The sequence below is a fragment of the Theobroma cacao genome, chromosome 6, assembly GCF_053813885.1.
Source record: "Theobroma cacao isolate CCN51 chromosome 6, ASM5381388v1, whole genome shotgun sequence".
NCBI lineage: Eukaryota > Viridiplantae > Streptophyta > Magnoliopsida > Malvales > Malvaceae > Theobroma > Theobroma cacao.
This window is the reverse complement of record NC_142644.1, coordinates 26,999,789-27,019,520: the sequence shown is the minus strand read 5'-3', so window position 1 is coordinate 27,019,520 and position 19,732 is coordinate 26,999,789. Positions and strand designations below refer to the sequence as shown.

The window sequence follows — 19,732 nt, the reverse complement described above, 5'->3', positions numbered from 1 at the left end:
ATTGAGACGGGAAAATGGTAAGTTGCTCGAATATATATATAAGATGAATAAAATTTTTATTATTGTTTCTGTTCTTTTTTTTTTTTAAATCAAATTATTTAGAATACATAACTAGAATAGAAGAAAAATTGTGGTAGGTGCAGATCTAGGAACCGAAATAACAAAGTGATGGGCCTATAAAACAATGTAAATCGTATTATTGGCTGCGGACCATCTGTAAAACTGTAAAGTTACACTATGTAGGCAACTTATTATTAAATAGTAGCAGACATATGTGACACAATAGAGTTTTGTTGTCGGGGTTATTAAATAATACTAATATATATGCAAGCTAGCTTTGCCTTTGACATAGTAAGAAAACTTATCATGAAACCTAAGAAGTGATATTATAGTAATTACTATATTAATGGTTTTTGTTAAGTGAGAATATATTTATACATAGTCTATTAATAGTTGGATTAATAATGTATCAATAATTAATTAAAAATATACGTTAATGTGATGATTTTCTAATTATATATTTCAATAAAATATTAAAATTTATTTAAATTATTTAATATTTTTTATACATGATGTGTCTATTAAAAAGTTTTATCGATTTAATTGTTTAATTTCCAAGTTCTTACTAAAGTTGTCTTTCATAAGAAATTTAAAGACATAATATTTAAAAAAGTCTCTAAATTATTCAAAAAATTTAAATAAATCTTTATATTTTTATTACGTTCACTCAAATTTTATATTTTTACTTTTAACTAAATAAATCAGTATACTTTTTATTTAGAGTCAAATTAGTTCTTATGATTAATAGTTAACTTAATGAAAATGTCACTTGTCATTTTATACTATGTGGCACTAATGTAGTATGTTAAAATGTCATAGTTGATGATAACATAACATGTTAACATATCATAATTGATAATAGCGTGATATGCTAATGTGACATGATAACATTATCATATGGTATATTTTACCCTTCTCGTTAAAGCTACGTCAGCACCATGTAAATATAAAATGACAAGTGGCATTTAACTTAATGAAAATTAATCAACTATTAATCATAAGAGCTTATTTGATCCAAAAGAAAGTATATAGATTTGATTGAACATGACAAAAGAATACAAATTTATTTAAATTTTCTTAATTAATTCTAGAATTTTTTTCAAGTATTATGCCAAATTTAAATTAAGGAACTCCTGCTACGTCTTACCCTTTATATTAACATCAATTATTAAACATGAAGATGTTATAGTTCTAAGTATTGTAGGACAATAACACATGTAGTATTTATGTTGGATATTGTAATTTTAGGAATTACAGTTTACTAATAAGTTTTACTGTGCTATAAATAATTTTGTCAAGTTAGTTGTTAGTTGTATAGTTAGTTGAGAAATCAGTCTTTCTATTGGCTGAGAGGTTCTGTATATAAACCTTTATAATGATTGAGTTGGTTAATGAAAATTCAGTTCATAATTCACTGACCTGTTTCATCGTCTTCTCAAAGCTTTCCCTTTCTTTGGTTTTCCTAGTTTTATCATGGTATCAGAGTAAATCAGATTAGGGATTCTATTTTTCTCGTTTACATTTTTTTAATCAGTAAGAGATTTGTTTTCTGCCTTTGAGGAATATCTGTTGAATTTCTGTTTAGAGCTTGAAATTTCTGGTTTCGATGGAAGAATTTATAATTTCTAAGACTACAACCTCACTGACTCGAGATCCATAGTCACCCTTTTTTTTGTATCATTCAAATCATCCTAGTTTTGTGGTCATTACCCCTAAGCTTAGTACCAACAATTATGTTCCATGGAGTCGATCTTTTGTCTTAGCTATTTTGATTAGAAATAAGCGAGGTTTTCTCAATGGAACCATTTAGAAGCCTGCTGTGATAGATCCTCTGTTTGATTCATGGACTAGATGTAACAATTTAATGGTAGCTTGGATCTTAGACTCAGTCATTCCACCAATAGCTTCAGCCATATTCTATATGGATTCTGCTGTTGAAATTTAGAGTGTTTTGAAACAAAACTTCTCACAACCTGATGACACTAAGGTCTGCACCCTCTAATTCACTCTAGGGAATGTCACTCAGGGAATGAAATCTGTTGACGCTTATTTCATAGAGTTGAAAAGTATTTGGGAAGAAATGAGGAACTATAGACCCTTGCCACAATGTGAGTGTGGGAAATGCAATCCTAATTGCTTCAAAAAATACTCGGATCAGTATCAGAAAGACATGGTTTTTAGATTCTTGAATGGCCTCAATGATTCCTATTCTGCTATAAGGTCACAGATTATTATGCTAGACCCTATACCTACTTTGGACAAGGTTTACAACTTGGTTTTAAAGGAGGAAACACAAAGAGCTCTGTTGATACAAGGTTAACCAGTTTTGGAATCTGCTGCTATGACAATGTGTCTGATGAAAAGAAAAAAATTCAAAAAGGAGGTGATTTATTCACATTGTAAAAAGAAGGGTCATCTAAAGGAAAAATGTTATAGACTGATAAGTTTTCTAGAGAATTTCAAGTTCAACAAAGGTAAAAATGCTTATAAGAGAGGCAAGTTAGTGAATAATGTTACAGCAATTGAGGAGAAACAATTTGCACAAGAAGATCAGGTTGTTGGAAATAACACCATGTTTAAGATGTCTTTCATTAGGCAACAAGTAAGCAAGCCGATGAGTTTCTTGAATAAGAATGGTATTGGCATTAATGAAGGTAAGGATGGTTTTGCTTCAGCATCTGTCTTTACATTCAATCAGCAAAACAAACATTCTTTAGTCAACTATGCTTTTTCAGGTATTATTTCTGGTCATGTCTACTTTAACACTAAAAATAATCTTCCATCCAAATATAAAGATGTGACAAAATTCATGATTAAACAAAATTCTTGGATTGTGGACATAGGAGCAACATATCATATTTCTTATACCTTGGATAATTTTGTTTCTGCCACACTAGTGTCTAATTGTTTTGTTGAACTTCCAAACAACACTAAAGCTTTAGTCTCTCATATAGGAACTATCCAACTTACACCATTTCTTACTTTAACAGATGTTTTGTGTGTTCCTAGTTTTAGGTTTAATCTCATCTCAGTGAGTCAACTTATTGGTTCACAAAAGAATTGTGTTTGTTTTACTAATGACTTGTGTGTTGTTCAGGATCTGGTTTCATGGAAGGTGACTGGGTTAGCTAAGTCATTTCAGGGTTGTATTTCATGCAAGTTAATGCAGATGAACAAGCTTTGTCAAAACATAGTATTGATAAGATCATTTCATCAATCAATGTTTCTTCTATTCATAATTGTGTAGTTGTACATCCTGTTTTTGATCTTTGGCATTTCAGGTTAGGTCATGCACCAGTAGAAAGAATATATGTAATAAACAAGCATTGTTCTGATGTTCATAGCTCTAGGCATTTGCTTTGTGAAATTTGTCCTATGGCAAAACAAAAAAAATTACCATTTCCTGTACATGTACAAACAACTGTTAGTCCTTTTGAAATTGTTCATGCAGACATATGGGGTCCTTATGAAATACCTACCATTTCTAATCAAAAATATTTTCTCACTTTAGTTGATGATTACTCACGTTTTACTTGGATTTTCTTGATGAAATGCAAGTCTGATGTTTTAATTATCATTTCAAATTTTTATAACTTTGTCAAAACTCAGTTCAATGCTTGTATCAAAATTTTAAGAACAAACAATGGACAGAAATTTGATCTTACTGATTTCTATGCAAAAACAAGAATTGTTCATCATTTAACCTGTGTTGGGACTCCTCAATAGAATGGTAGAGTAGAGAGGAAACATCAACACATCTTAGTTGTCACTAGAGCTTTATTGCATCAATGTCAAATTCCTTTTCACTTTTGGGGTTATGCAGTCTTTACTGCTATCCATATTATAAATAAGATGCCTAGCAAAATTCTTCACAATTGCACTGTCACGACTCGAAACTCCCATCGAGCTCGTGACAACCGTCGCGAAGTCTCTCGTCAAACATTCTTTACCCTGAATGCTGACCGAAATCTCGCAAGGCTTTCATATCAGTTTTCTTACCTCCCCTGTGATTGACAGTAACTAAAATCGTGTTTTGAAACGATATGGACCATTTTCCCATCCAAAAACAATGAAAATTTATTTATGCCTCATAGGGGTATTTTAGTCATTTTTTTTCTATTGTTCTTAAAACACAATATTTTCAAAGTCTTCCTAAAATAACTTTTGTAGCATAATAGTAAAATAAATTTATTCATATAGTAATAAAAATAATTAAAGTATGAAATTTTGTTTACAGTGATACGTGAGCCCCCAACTGACCAAGAAGGTGTAGGGCTACGAACCCTTACTTTTTAGGATGCAACTCCGAGATTAATTCTCGTCTTAATCAACTATCAAAAAATTGTCCTGAGTTTGAAAAATGGATAGGAAGAGGGGTGAGATTACATAATCCTAGTGAGTAAACAATTACCATCAAAAACATCTAAAGCCGAGTAGATGAAGATAATATAAAAACGTTATAGCTCAATAATGTTCATAACGCAAAATTCGTTTCAATCTATACCAAACAGTTTCTTTTCATCAAAATTTCTTGGTTTATGAGTTTCTTAAACTTGGCCCCTGCCAGAATCATTCTCGCGGGTACCTTCGTCAAGGTATCCCACTGAGACCTCCAAGGCTGTTAAATGTCCTATACCCATAAACATGTTTTTGCATCTGACACACAACCGTTCCTTGGCATTGGCTGAGTCTCACTCTCAGGTGGTGGCCCGAACGTGAGGTGCACTCAAATTTTACCTCAGGAGATACTTCATCCAACATCTCCCCCTGGAGGTAAGTATATAATTGAGTTACCGTGCCCCTCTCATAGGTAGTCCACGAAAACCCCCACCACTAAAATGACCGTTTAATATACCACAAGACCCATAAAACTTTCAGTAGCATAATATGGCGAATAAAATTTAATCCAGTCTATCAAGACCAATCAAAAACTGTTCATATATTTCATGTCAACCCTAAAAATATAACCATCATGCTACCATAGTGTCATAAGCCACAATTTCAATAACATATAAAATCATAAATTCAACACAGTCTCCATATACTCAATTTTCTCAAAACAATATTTGATTTCAAAATCAGTATAAATCTTATTTTTATTAAAAAATATTTTAATTGGAAAACATAATATTTTATAATTTAAACTCACCATTTAATAAAAATATCAAACAAGTATAATTACTCTAGATATTTAAGACGATAAATTGTCCACTCACTATATTAGGAGTAGAAATATTCTTATTTTCAGTTCGCGGGTACAGTCCTTTACCCGTATCCAATGGTTCACCATCTAGCCATAATCCATGAGACATATTCCAATTAAATTGTGTCTAACAGTCATAAGTTATTTCAGGCTCGATATATATGCATGATATGAAATGAAAAATGCACGGGTAGCCATCTAGACCCGATATTGGCCTAAGTCGATTTTTCATTCGATAAATTGGTCGATGCGTCCAATTTCACTCCAACTTGCTCCATTTCTTTTCCAATCCCTCAATTCACCAAACACAAACTAATTAACACACAATTAGGCAAAATTTATCTTCACTTTTCTTCTTGAAACTTTCGGCCAACAATGGTACACTAACTCCATGATTTTTCCTACTTAATTTTCATTTCATAATTCATTAATTCCTACACCAAAAACTATTATTTCTTAATCAAATCACCTAGAATAACATCCCATTCTTCCTCATTATTCACTTAGAGAATTCGGCTATTGATGGACACCAAACCTTTGGTAGTTTTCTTCACTTGTTTTCATGCTACACATCATTAATCACCTAAAAACACTAACATACCTAAAAATCAAACTAATTCAAGATCATTCTCTCTCCATACCCATTTTGCATACCACTTATTCACTATGAAATCATACTTCTCAACCATAGAAATAAGAAAATAAAACATGGGTATTGTAAATCTCAAGTAAAAATAAAGAATTTTCACTTTATCTTGCTTAATTCCTTGGAATCCCACACTTTTTCTTCAATTTTCCCACCTAGGGTTTGTGTTCTTTCCTTTCCTCTTCACTTCATGCTTTGGCCGGCCATATGGATGAGACTAAGATAGTTTTAAATAGATTTTACAAGAAAATTCTAGAATGATCCAAGCTTGACACATGGCATGTTTCCATTGGTCCATGTGTAATACTTATCCATTAAGCAATCTCTCTCCACCACATAAAATGTTTCAATTATCCACAATGTAAAATGTTAATGGCTGAAATCCATGGGCATGACAAGTGTTAGGTGGTGTAAAATTCTAAAATTTCAATTTTACCCCCATAAACTCGTAAAATTACCGTTTTACCCCTAGGACTCCAAAAATGTCAGAATTTAAATTTTTTACCTCTCAAACTCAAATCATACTCCAATGAGTCAAATGTGATCAAAATCTTTTCTAAAAATTTTCATTTTGTCCTCGAGTGACAAAATTACCATTTTATCCTTAGAACATGAAAATTCCAAATTGACTCCAATTCAGTCCTCGAACTCCAAATCATCATTTTAAGTCATTCCTGAACTATAAAATTTTTAAATTCACCTTAAAATCCCTATTTGACCTAGTTCGAGGCTTAGATCAACTTTATTGTACCTCTAGGTACAGTACCGACTTTTGTCGATTTTTCGGGGCTCTCCTAATATGTAAACATGCTATCCATCACATGTATATCATGACAAGTATTTTACAAGGTCGGGCTTTACATGCACACCATATGAGTTGTTGTACAAAAAACCTCATTACTATGATCACCTTAGAGTTTTTGGTAGTTTGTGTTTTGTGTCAACTCCTAGTCAACATAGGAAAAAACTTGACAAACGGGCAAGTGTATTTTTTTAGGATATCTTAGTGGTGTTAAAGGGTATAAGGTCTATGATCTTGATGCTAACAAAGTCTTCATTTCAAGAGATGTGGTTTTTTATGAGCATGTTTTCCTTTTTCATTCTTATCAGCAGACTTCTTCTGATCATGCATTTTATCAAACACCTTATGTGCATGAGTCTAATTCTGATTTTTTTGATATTGTTCCTATGTCTCCTCCTGTTCATGCACCTTTGAATGCTTCCACATCTTCAACTTCTTCCCTTGATCCTTTAGACATGCTTGAAAATTCAAATTCCTTAAATTCTCCATCAAATTCAGTTAATCAATTTGTTCCTAGTAGACAGGTTGACTCCATAGTTGACTTTTTTGAATTTGCTTCTTTTGATTGTTCTGTTATTCCTGTTGATTCTATGCCTCCTAGAAAAAGTGACAGAATTAGTGTAGACACATGAATTTTAAAAATAAAATAAATAAAATAATAAAAATAAAAAAAAATAAATAAAATAAATAAAAAAAAATCGGGATGGCTGGGCGTACGCCCAGCCATCCCGTCGCCGTCCCATCCCCCACCCACTACGCGGGATGGGGGTTCTGGCCACCAACCCCAGGGGTGCCAGAACCCCCCCCTCACCGGGTTGTCCAAAAAATTGGACAACCCGGCTCCTTAAAACCCTGCAAAAAGAAAGAAAACAACAGTTAGCCACAAACAATCAAAGAACAAAAAGCAACAACAAAGAAAAAGGGAAAAAGGGTTGAGATCTGAGAAGAGAAAAGAGAGAGAGAGAAAAGGAAGGAACGGCCGGGGGAGAGAAGAAGGGAGAGAGCTTGACGCCGGCAACGGAAGGCGAAGCGATTCGCCGGCTAGGAGAGAGAAATCCGAGAGGAGAAAGGGGGGAACGCCGGCGCCGGCGAAGAGAGAAGAGAGGAGAGTTTTAGAGAGAAGGGAGAGGAAACGCTAGAGAGAGAAACTGAAAGGCTGAAAATGAGAGGAAAGGACGAAAGCGGGGTTTATATACCCGAGTCCAAGGCCTAAAACGGCGTCGTTTTGGCAGAGGGAAGAATCCAAAGGGTCGATCCCAAAACGACGTCGTTTGAGGGAGTCCCCAGAGCCCCAAAACGGTGCGTTTAGGAGAGGGCCAAGCGGACCAAGGAAGCGGGCCAGGCAGACTTCCACGAGGCCCAGACCACTTGGGCCATCCTTCCGGCCCAACAAGGTATAACCCATTTTCCTGTTTTGTTTTGTTTGGGCTTCTTGGTGTTGGGTCTAGCCCATTTCAATAAAAATACATTTTTTTAGGAAAGAAATATTTATACTTAATATTAAAAAATAAAAAAAAAAACAAAAATAAAAATTCATAAAATTAAAAATTAAAATATAAATGTAAATAATAACAATGACAAATAATAAAAAATGTTAATATTATAAATATATTTGGAGGCCAAAAAAATAATATTAAAATAAAATAATAAAATAAAATAATGATAACAATAATTAATGATGCAAATATATATATACATTATATTACATTTTTTTTAATAAAAAAATATAAAAATATAAAAATATAAAAAATAATAATGATAATAAAAATGAAAAATAAATAAATAAATATAATAAATAATATAATTGGAATAAATATTTGAGTATTACCACCAAAAAGGGGCAAAGAGTTGCCTCTTTCCGGTGGATATTTTCGGGTACGAAGTCAGGGACGGATTTTCACCGAAGCGTCGGGATAAATCCGAACTCTAAACTCCAAAACCCATTAAGCCTAATAATCATTGTTAGAAAACAATATATATGGAAAATTTTGTTAATTTAGATAAATATTACTAAACAATCCAATCGTTTAAAAATTAATTAATTATTTATTAGACAAGCTTTGTAACCAAGTAAAAATTGGTCAACAACAAATATGGATTTAAATAGACAACTAAAAAATAAATAATAAATAATGAATAAATAACCAAATTTTTTCACCAATCAATAAACGCGTGCATATAGATACCATCATTTTACACTGTCATTGCATGCCACTCATATTTTGCAAATGGCGCGGGAATCCCGATGATGGGATTTTCCCGAGGAGCTCGTAGAGACGAGTTCTTCCGGGGATATCTCTAGGTGAGGAGAATTTCGAGACTTCACCAAAGCGTTGGGATAGTCTTCGAATAATTTTCCAATAAAAGATTACCGACTCCATCATTTAAAATAAACAAGTCACGACATCATTCTATGCTTGCATCATATGCATACGTAATACCAAGTGAATAACTCAGTCTGACAATTCAATAAAAATTTAATTAATAAAATAGGGATTAAACTAAGAAAAGGCTATATTAAGATAACTTAAGATTAAATGGTACCGTTCGTAGAACGGGCGTCACGGAGGTGCTAACCCTTCTCCGTGCGTAATCGCACTCCCGAACCCATCTCTAAAAAACGTGGACCAGTTCTCGTTCTTTCGACGGACCTAAAATTAATTTAGGGCTTCGTCGATTAAGAATCGAGTTAATAGGTGACCAATCACACCTAGATAAAAAAGATTGGTGGCGACTCCCACACTTTGAGATTTTAATTTTCGCCCCGCGTCTGGCGGACGGGTTCCCGGACCCGCACGTCACGACAATTAGGAAATTACCTAAATACTTAGAAATTTATGATGTTCATTTGCCCTTTTCTTCAAATTCTATCACAGCTTATCCTATTGCACAGTTTTTATCTTCTAGCAAGTTGTCTTCCAAACACAAAACTTTCACTGCTTTTTTATCTCAACTTCATGACTTACTACCTATTGTCAAGCTATTCACTATGATCATTGGAAAGAGGCTATGACTGCTGAACTAACAACCTTAGAGGATAATGGCACATGGAGTATTGTTCCACTACCTGCTGATTCTCATGCAATTGGTTGTAAGTGGGTTTTCAAAACTAAAATGAAGGCAGATGGTAGTATAGAAAGATTCAAGGCTCGTTTAGTTGCAAATGGATACAGTCAAATTGAAGGCTTTGATTATCAAGAAACTTTTAGTCCTGTTGCTAAGCAGGTAACTGTCAGGCTGTTTTTTGCCTTTGTAGTAGCTCAAGGGTGGTTCCTGTCTCAATTAGACATCAATAATGCCTTCCTTAATGGGGATCTTGATGAAGAAGTGTATATGTCATTACCACCTGGTTATCAAGTTAAGGGGGAGTATCCTCCTAATACTATGTTAGTCTGCAAATTACACAAGCCTTTGTATGGATTAAAGCAAGTTTCCATGCAATGGAATGCAAAGTTTACTGTAGTATTGACAGAATATGGATTCACTCAGTCTTTATCAGATTACTCTTTGTTTACTCTGAATAAAAATAATGGTGGTTTTGTAGCACTGCTAGTTTATGTTGATGACATAATCATTGGTTCCAACAGCCTTCAATTATCAACTAATGCCAAAACATATCTGAGTTCACGTTTTAAGCTAAAAGATCTTGGAGAAGTTAAGTATTTTCTTAGACTTGAGTTAGCAACATCAGTGGAGGGTATATCAATTTGCCAAAGGAAGTATGCTTTGGATATGTTGGAAGAGCATGGACTTTTGGGTGCAAAACCAGTTTCAACCCTTATTAATTACAATCACAAATTTAAAAAGGCTACTGATGATGAACAGCTAACAGATGCAACACTATATAGGCAACTCATTGGAAAGCTTTTATACTTAACTTTTACAAGACCTGATATATCCTATGCTGTGCAAACTTTATCTCAGTTTATGGACAAACCAGGTTAGGTACATCTTATGGTAGCATATAGAGTGTTGAAATATCTAAAAGGGTCACCAGGATAATGAATTCTGTTAAGCTCTAAGTTTGATTTGCAACTCTCTGCTTATTCAGATAGTGACTGGGCGGGGTGTCCTGAAGCAGAGTATCGCTCAATGGCAACTACATGTTGTGAAGTAATATGGCTGAAACATTTCCTTTCTGATTTTGGAGTTGAAAATTCAACAGCCATAAAGTTGTACACAGATAGCCAGTCTGCCATTCATATATGCAAGAATCTAGTGTTACATGAGAGAACTAAGCATATTGAAATGGATTGCCATTTTATAGGAGAAAAGGTCAAGTCTGGATTGATTGAGCCTATTCATGTATCCACAGTATTGCAAGTTGCAGATTTGTTCACAAAGGCTTTACAGCCAAAAGTTTTTCAGAGACTTATAACCAAGTTGAATGTGCATATCATACATAGTTCAACTTGAGGGGGAGTATTAAACATGAAGATGTTATAGTTCTGAGTATTGTAGGACAATAACACATGTAGTATTTATGTTGGATATTGTAATTTTAGGAATTACAGTTTACTAATAAGTTTTAATGTGCTGTAAATAATTTTGTCAAGTTAGTTGTTAGTTGTATAGTTAGTTGAGAAATCAGTCTTTCTATCGGCTGAGAGGTTCTGTATATAAACCTTTGTAATGACTGAGTTGGTTAATGAAAATTCAGTTGACAATTCACTGACTTGCTTCATCGTCTTCTCAAAGCTTTCCGTCTCTCTGGTTTTCCTGGTTTTATCATCAATTAATATAATCTTAGTCATCAATCACATTTTAAGATTGAAAACCCTTGATGGTATATTAATGCAGCTGTCTCATTCTTCGTTCCTAGTACCCATAGTACCTGTGCTTGCTTTACCATTTAATGCATCAATGTAACAATCTGTCTTTAATAAGTCCTTTCCCACCTCCCAGTTTGCTGGATGGCTACAAGGATAAAAGACTACTGTTTATCTCTGCAAATACATCCAAATCAATCTACAAATTAGTTTTTTTGAGGGAATTTTCTGGTAAATTTTTGGTAAAATGGGCACCAATTCGAACAGGGTTTTCATCATCCATGTAATGTATCAGATTTTAGACATCCATTACTCGCCAGGCACCTGCTCTGCACAAAATGTTTCTGCTGCTTTTATATTTGGAGATTCTCTGGTTGATGTAGGCAACAACTACTACATTGACACAGATGCAATGCCAATGTTTCCAAATGGCATTGACTTTGTGAATGGAAGTCCATCCGGACGATATACCAACGCTAGAACAATTGGTGACATTGTAGGCAAGTTTTGCTCTTCTGTTGTGAAGTAACCTCAGATAGTTATCAGATCATGAATATATTATGGGAACAACTTAAGATGTTGTTGAGAGCTTCGTTATTTTCTAAAATTTTTTGTTTCCGCAGAAGAGGAAATGGGTTTTAAGAATTTCACTCCTCCTTACCTGAACCCGAACACTACCGGAGATGTGGTTTTGAAATGTGTCAACTACGCTTCCTTTGGATCAGGAATTCTTAATTCCACCGGATCAGTCTTTGTAAGATTATCTCTTTCCTCTTTTATTTATTGGTAAAGGATTTCATTTCCCGTTTTATAGAGTTAAAATGTGATTACAGCCTTTTACCTCGGTAGTTATTCAAAATTTGATTAATGGAATTCGCTGCGTTATTTTTTAGGGGCCTCCAATTTGAATAGATCAACAAATCAACAACTTCGCAAAGACTAGGCAAAACATCATCTCAAGAATTGGTGTTCCACCAGCTCAGGGACTGCTTACACAGGCATTCTACTTGGTTGTGATTGGCTCAAATGATATCTTCTCGGGGGAGGCTTCCACTTCTCGTGATGTTTATTTGGATAATTTAATTTCCAAATTTCAATCCCAACTCACAGTAAATATTTCTTCAAGCTAACTCCTCTCTTCAACTATGTGTTACATATATAATAGCTAAAATCTAACAGCAAAAATTGCAATTCTACCTTGTAGACTCTTTACAGTTTGGATGCAAGAAAGATCGTAGTGACAAATACCCCTGTCGTTGGGTGCATCGCTTTTGAGAAAGATTGACATTCATCCCAAGGTGGTTGTGTTGATTTCCTGAATGAATTAGCCAAGTTATATAACACTAGGTTGAAGAGCTCACTCCAAGAGCTTACAACAAATCTTGCAGGATCAACATTTGTTTATCTAGATCTTTACGCAATTTCAGAGGACACATTACAGAACTATAAATCATATGGTAATTTACGTTTGCCCTTTGACGTTGATATGATATTGGAATCTGGAAATGGGAAATGTTTGAAATTTGCATCTCCTAATAGTCTTTGATGCGCTTGTCTGTCTGGGTTTTTTTCTTTTTGTTTCAGGATTTGAAAATGCAGAATCTGCTTGTTGTCAAGTAATTGGACAACATGGTGGTCTAGTTCCATGCGAGTCTTTCTCTCGAGTTTGTCGAGACAGAACCAAGTATGTCTTCTGGGAGCCATTCCATCCAACAGAGACTGCTAATCTGATTACAGCAAAGCATGCACTAGATGGTGGCCTCAACTATGTTTCGCCAATCAACATTCGACAACTTACGAATTCTTGAGCAACCTTTAAAATGCATTGAATTCGATATGAGGATTCGGATCGATATGAAACCCATCAATCGAATAATAAATTAATGTATTACATCAATTTTAATAGTGCGGAATCCCTTCCCAACACTATGCATTACTTTTGCTATCAATTTTATTAGTACGGTGACAGGAAGCCAAAAAAAAAAAAAAGCAGTTTGGATGTGCTGCCGACAGACGACAGTTGTGGAGGAAGACAATGATTGTGGAGCTAGGCTTTGCTTAGAGAGAGACGGTGCGAGAGGCAGATGAGGCAGAGAGAGAACAAAACGAAAAATGAGTAAAAAGAAAATCTTTTTATACGTTAAGATTAATAATTTCACAAGATAAGCAGGATTATTTTTGTTTACAATTATTTAGACTTTATTTCTTGAAATTCCAAATAATTAATACTATAAAGTGGATCAGTATTAACTATTCTAATCTCTCCCTAAGTACCATTTATAGGAAAGACCGTTTCGAAGTTTGATTTTAAATCAAACTAATTGGGCCTCACATTAGAATAAGAGAAAATAGAATAATCATTCTCCTTATTAAACATGTTATAAGAATATATTTCATATATCATATTATTAAACGTAAAATGTCTTATTTTTTAAAAATTTTAATCGAAATTATATGAAAATTTATTAGTTTTCAAAAAAGATACTCCGTCCAAAAAATAATTTTCAATAGACAAGTAGGTCTAGCTGTTAGTGTTTTTATCAATTCGATGACATGATAATAAATAAAAAAAATATTTTTTGATTAATTTTAAAAATTATTATTATATAATTTTATCAATTAAAAAAAAAAGCTCCCCGTCAAGGGAGCAATGAAGCCCCCCTCACTTGGGAGCACCAATCTAGTGCTCATTTCCTTTGGGGAGCACCGATCACTGCTCTCCTCCCTTTGGTGCTCTCTATTTTTCTTTAAAAAATATATAACAATAATTTTTTAAATTAAAAAAAAAAGAGCATTTCAATTTTTTTATAATTTCTGTTAACGATGTTTGCATTCTTGGGACGGAATGTCCATTTCAAAAATTAATGAACCTGTTTGAAATTTCGATTAAAATTTAAAGGATGGGGATATTTTAGCCTATTATTAAATATTAGAAAGGGTTATCATTAAAGAAAATTTTCTTTCCTTAAGCATAACAAAGGTTTCCAATTAAAAAAAGTTTACTTTTCGTTAATTATGTCACTCATCAAGATTTTATTAATGGGACAAAGAGATGGAGCACATTCTCAAAAACAGAAAATTTTTGTACATATGCAAGTGGAGTGTTTTAAGTGAATAAAAAGACTAAACATCAATAATTTAATTACATAATAAAATAAGCCTTCCTTTCCCATATTCTCTTTATTTGGTATAGTCGTGTAGATTATAGTAAGAGGTAGAAGTTTGCGGGGATATGAAAGCCTTCTTTTTTAGGGATCAATTTAAAGTTTTAGGGCTGGTTTGGCATCATGTTTAGGGTTTAGGGTTACAAATGCAATGTCATTTATTTTAACATTTTCAGCTCAAATTTGTAAGATTTCTTTCTTCTTTTAATTACTGGTAAAGGATTTCATTTTCTATATATTTTTTTAGGGAGGAATAATGGAAGAAGATAGGAAAGAGAAAGGTTTCACACGAAATTGATGAATGGGTATTAATGCATCATTATTCATGTAGGGTGCTTATATTTGCATGGATAAACAAGTCGGTAACTTTGCAAAGACTAGGCAAACCAGCATCTCAAGAATTGGTGCACCAGCAGCTCGAAGACTGCTCAGACAAGCACTCTACTTTGTTGTAATGGGCTCGAATGATATCATAATGAGGAAGCTTTCCTTATCTAATGGTGTTAGTTACTTGGATAATTTGATCTCCAAGTTTAGATCCCAGTTTATAGGAAGTATTTTTTCCACCTATTCAACTAGTATCTGTTATAAAGTTGTGCCATTTATACCCATTAAAACTGTTGTGGAAATTGCCTAAGAAACAACAAAGATAAAACCTAGAGAAATTAAGCAAACAAAAAAATACAATAATTTACATGGTTCGGCTTTTTACCTACGTCCATAGAGTGAAACTGTTCTTCTATTATTGAAAAATTAAAGTACAATAAATTGACCTTTATAGTTCTCCAAACCAACTTAAGATCCCCTGCACACTTTTTCTCAATAACCTCCCAAGAACACTCACCTAAATCATTCTAACTCCACTTAGAGCAAAAGACAGAGTTACAAAGTATTTTTTCTCTAGAGCTCTCAAAGCATTACTTTTAATTCTAAAGCCTAGAGATCCACTTTTATAGTATAAAAGTCTAAAGTATAATGTGATTAGGATTCGATGTGGAATAAGAAGTTTAAAACCATACAACTACTTAATATTGTATACAAACAAGAATCCTAATCAAATAAGATTTAGAATTGTAGTCAATCTAAAACTCAACAAATCTCCACCTTTGACTTGAATTCAAACTCCTTAAACCTCTTCCACCAGTCGCACTTAATTGCAACTTCCTAACTCCACCTACTTTCCAACACCTTGAACAACTCTCTAAGCATAAGACTTTTCAAATCATTGGCCTTTATAATTACCACGACTACACATACCGAATCAAGCATGGTCCAACACTTGATTCCACAAAACGGCCAATGCACCTGTGTAGCCGTCAAGTCAATGGTACTAATTGACTTCAAAAAAGGACCTCGACGACCCTTCCAATTCACTACTGGCAATATTTTTCGTCCTTTCACCATTGTCTACACCATGGGAACCTTTCATCACCTCATCGGCAAATGAAATCTCACTTTGGTAGCTACCATCTCCTGTGCACTATTCCCATCCTTTCGAGGCCTCACATTCTAGACGATACAAGCCATTATGCAAATTCTCCTTCATCAGGACCATATCGTCTTGTGTGACTTTTACCACTCCATCACAAGCAGAATATCCATACCTTTTGGAGTCTAATAGGCTCAACGATATTAGATTCTTCACATCTTTGGGACATAGGTCACACCACCCAAAGAGCGCACAACCCCATCAAACATTTTGATTTTCACCACTCTAAGACCCATGACCTTTATTATTGACTTATTACCCAAAGTCAAATTCCCAACCACCCCTTCTTGAAGTAAATCAAAACAATCTTTTTGATAACATATGTGAGTAGCAAGAGCAGAATCTAAATACTAATCAGAATTTGCATTCATATATTCTGATATTGTAAGGACATCACAATCATTACCTTCAGCAACGAAAGCACACTCACCTTTGTTCTCGTTACTTTCATCCCCTTTTGTAGGACAATTCTTTTTAATATGCCCATACCCTTTGTATTTAAAGCATTGAACATTGTTGGATCTAGACTTGCCACCCTTAGATCCCTTACCGGTTGACTTCTTCCTATGAGACTCAATTACCAATGCCAAGCCAGTTGGATCTCTATCCCCTTCTTTACTTTTCTTTTGGGCTTCATGAGACATTAACGTTGCTTGTGCTTATTCTAACGTTATTGTATCCATCCCACATATAAGAGATTCCACAAATACCTCATAAGAGTTTGAAAGCGAAGCCAGGAACAATAGTGCCTTTTTCTCTTCCTCCACTTTCACATCAACCTTCTTCAACTGATCAATGATTCCATCGAATTCATTCATATGCTTCATGAGGTCTCCATTCTCCTCCATCTTTAAGCGATACAACTTTCACTTAAGTTGCAACTTGTTAGAAACACTTTTCGCCAAGTAAATCTTCTCTAACTTTTCCCATAATCTTGGAGCAGAATCCTCATCAATAACATGGTTAAACACATTATCTCCAATGCAAAACCGAATAGTGCTCACACACTTTTGTTCTAACTCTGCCCATTCAACATCCTTCATGTCATCTGGTTGCCCTTTCTCCTTTCCTAGCAATGGGCGCATTAAACCTTGTTGTACAAGGAGATCTTTCATCCTTCTCTGCCACTGCGTGAAACTAGTCTTCCCATCAAACTTCTCAATTAAAAAATTCATAGAGCTAGTAACTTTCGACATCCTTGTTGAATCTTGAATTTACTGAATCGGAAGCTCTGATACCAGTTTGTTGTGAAAATTACCCAAGAAACAACAAAGATAAAACCCAGAGAAATTAAGCAAATAGAAAAACACAATAATTTACGTGGTTCAGCCTCTTACCTACGTCTACGGAGTGAAACTGTTCTTCTATTATTAAGAAATTAAAGTACAATAAATTGACCTTTATGGTTCCCCAAACCAACCTAAGATCCCCTGCACACTCTGTCTCAATAACCTCCCAAGAACACTCACCTAAACCACTCTAGCTCCACCTAGAGCAAAAGACAGAATTACAAAGTATTTTCTCTCTAGAGCTCTCAAAGCACTACTTTTAATTCTAAAGCCTAGAGATCCACTTTTATAGTATAAAAGTCTAAAATAGAATGTGATTAGGACTCGATGTGGAATAAGAAGTTTAAAACCATACAACTAGTTAATATTGTACACAAACAAGAATCCTAATCAAATAAAATTTAGAATTCTAGTCAATCTAAAACTTAACAGAAACTGTCCGACCATTGTTCAAAACTTGTACATTCAATGGCGGAGGCATGCAAATTTTGTTGTCTCTAGTTGGACAAGTTCAATAGACACAAATAGCATTTCTCTAGTTTGTTTATGTAAATTAAATCTAGCTGCAAAAGATTTCTAATTCTATCTTGTAGATGCTTTACAATTTGGATGCCAGAAAGATTGCAGTGACAAATGCCCCAATCCTAATCCTTGGGTGCGTCCCTTTTGAGAGAGACCAATATCCATCCGATGCTTGTGTTGCTTCCATCAATGAACAATCCAAGTTATACAACATTAAATTGAAGAGCATGCTCCAAGAGCTTGCAGCCATCCATTCCAGACTATATATTCCTTACGCAAAGTTGTGTGTCGAATTTAGATGAGATTATCGGCATCTTGCAGTTGCTTTATGCTAAAGCAAACAGGATAAGATGCTTTGCCAACAATTTTGCTTTTGCAGCAGCCTTAAGTTTTAATATATCTGTCTGCAAATATATCCTTTCAGTATGCCGTACTGAGAGAGAAGAAGTGAAGAAGGGATTAATGAAACTTGTCTGACACTAACTCTTTAAAAAAAAAAAAACCTGCTTAAGTTTTAGTATTTTGTTACAGATCCATATCATTTGCAAGCTTCGCATTGGATGAATTGCTAGATCAAAGAGATTTATTTAGTTACCATATGAAAAGTTAAAGAACCAAGCAAGTCTATCTAGAAGAGGTTCAACCAGCTGGTAGTAGTATGCCTGGAGACAGCTTATTTGGAATTGGATTCAAACAGACTTTTCCAGTGAAAATTTTCTCTCTTTGTGCAGGATACATCTGATGGCTTTGAACCTATATATATATCACCTTAAGCCTCATTCACTAACGCTGATGGCTGTAAATTTATGGCTAGGTTATGATTTAATATCTTTGGTGTGTCAATTTATATTTTGATGCACATTTAGGATCTATTTAGGTTATGAAACTTACAATTCAGTCCCATTTATTCATGATCTACCATATGCAATACAAAATAAAACCATGCCACACCTATACATATACCAAGCTATCTATATCTTTCTTCAGTTCTTTTCCTTGACGGTTGCTCCGTGAACTCTCAAACCTTTCTTCCATTGCCCGCTCCACACTTCATATAAACCGAAATAAAGCCTTGTGTCATTAACATCCTTCGGAACTTCAACAAGGAACGGTTCACTGTTGCTTGGAACTTCTGTCGGTACCTTAGGAAGGGATTCCAGTTCCTTTAGCCTTTTCCACTTGTACTTTCCCTTCTTCCCTACCTTAGCCATCAAGAAAACAGGGCACCCGCTCCAACCAGATGCATTCTCTTTGAAGCTCAGTGTGAAGGTAACTTGATAAGTTTTCGAATTTTCTAGTTTGGCTACACCGGTTACTTCAAGCCAGGACACTTGAACCAGCTCTGCAACTTCATCATTGTTATTCCTACAATAAAATTTTTAACACTCAAAACAACATAATCAAAGAAAGTATCAAATAATATAGTAACATAAATTAATTAATTCCTACCGTGCCGATGTTGGGCGAGATGGAATCCGCCAGTAGCGACTGTCATTTCCCCATACAATGTTAAATGCTCTGGGTTTAAACGTATAAACACCCTGCAAAAATAATTTTTACTATTGGATTTCAAGATTTAATGTATTGAGTTAGAAAGAGATAATCATATATATGCTTAATTACCCGCTCTTCTGCTATAGCGCTGACGTCTGCATCATGATGAGGCTTGGTAGCCATTGTGAATATGTTAGTGCTGAAGGCGGAGGGGCCTATATATTTTGCAATGAATGTGAGGTGAGGCAAGTGATTTTATACGCAGGAAAAAGAGGGTGTGAGATAGGAAGGAAT

At 34.4% G+C, this 19,732-nt stretch overlaps 1 protein-coding gene and 1 pseudogene across 1 annotated transcript; one reads left to right on the top strand and one right to left on the bottom strand.

Annotated features, from left to right (window-relative positions):
• The first annotated feature begins 11,727 nt into the window (after positions 1–11,727).
• LOC108662576 (GDSL esterase/lipase At4g16230-like) lies at positions 11,728–13,288 on the top strand (annotated as a pseudogene).
• Positions 13,289–18,816: 5,528 nt separating this feature from the next.
• Positions 18,817–19,721, bottom strand: LOC18596409 (protein PHLOEM PROTEIN 2-LIKE A9-like). Its single transcript, XM_007024849.3, has 3 exons — positions 19,568–19,721; positions 19,394–19,485; positions 18,817–19,309 (listed from the first exon to the last, which is right to left on the bottom strand). The coding sequence occupies exons 1-3, from the start codon at positions 19,619–19,621 to the stop codon at positions 18,928–18,930; spliced, it is 528 nt and encodes a 175-aa protein (XP_007024911.3). The 5' UTR covers positions 19,622–19,721; the 3' UTR covers positions 18,817–18,927.
• Positions 19,722–19,732: the final 11 nt, after the last annotated feature.

Coding starts and splice junctions, on each gene's coding strand:
- LOC18596409 (XM_007024849.3), bottom strand. CDS start 19,621: ATGGCTACCAAGCCTCATCATGATGCAGACGTCAGCGCTATAGCAGAA. Junction 19,486..19,567: donor GCGCTATAGCAGAAGAGCGG/GTAATTAAGCAT, acceptor TTATTTTTGCAG/GGTGTTTATACGTTTAAACC. Junction 19,310..19,393: donor TCTCGCCCAACATCGGCACG/GTAGGAATTAAT, acceptor ATTTTATTGTAG/GAATAACAATGATGAAGTTG.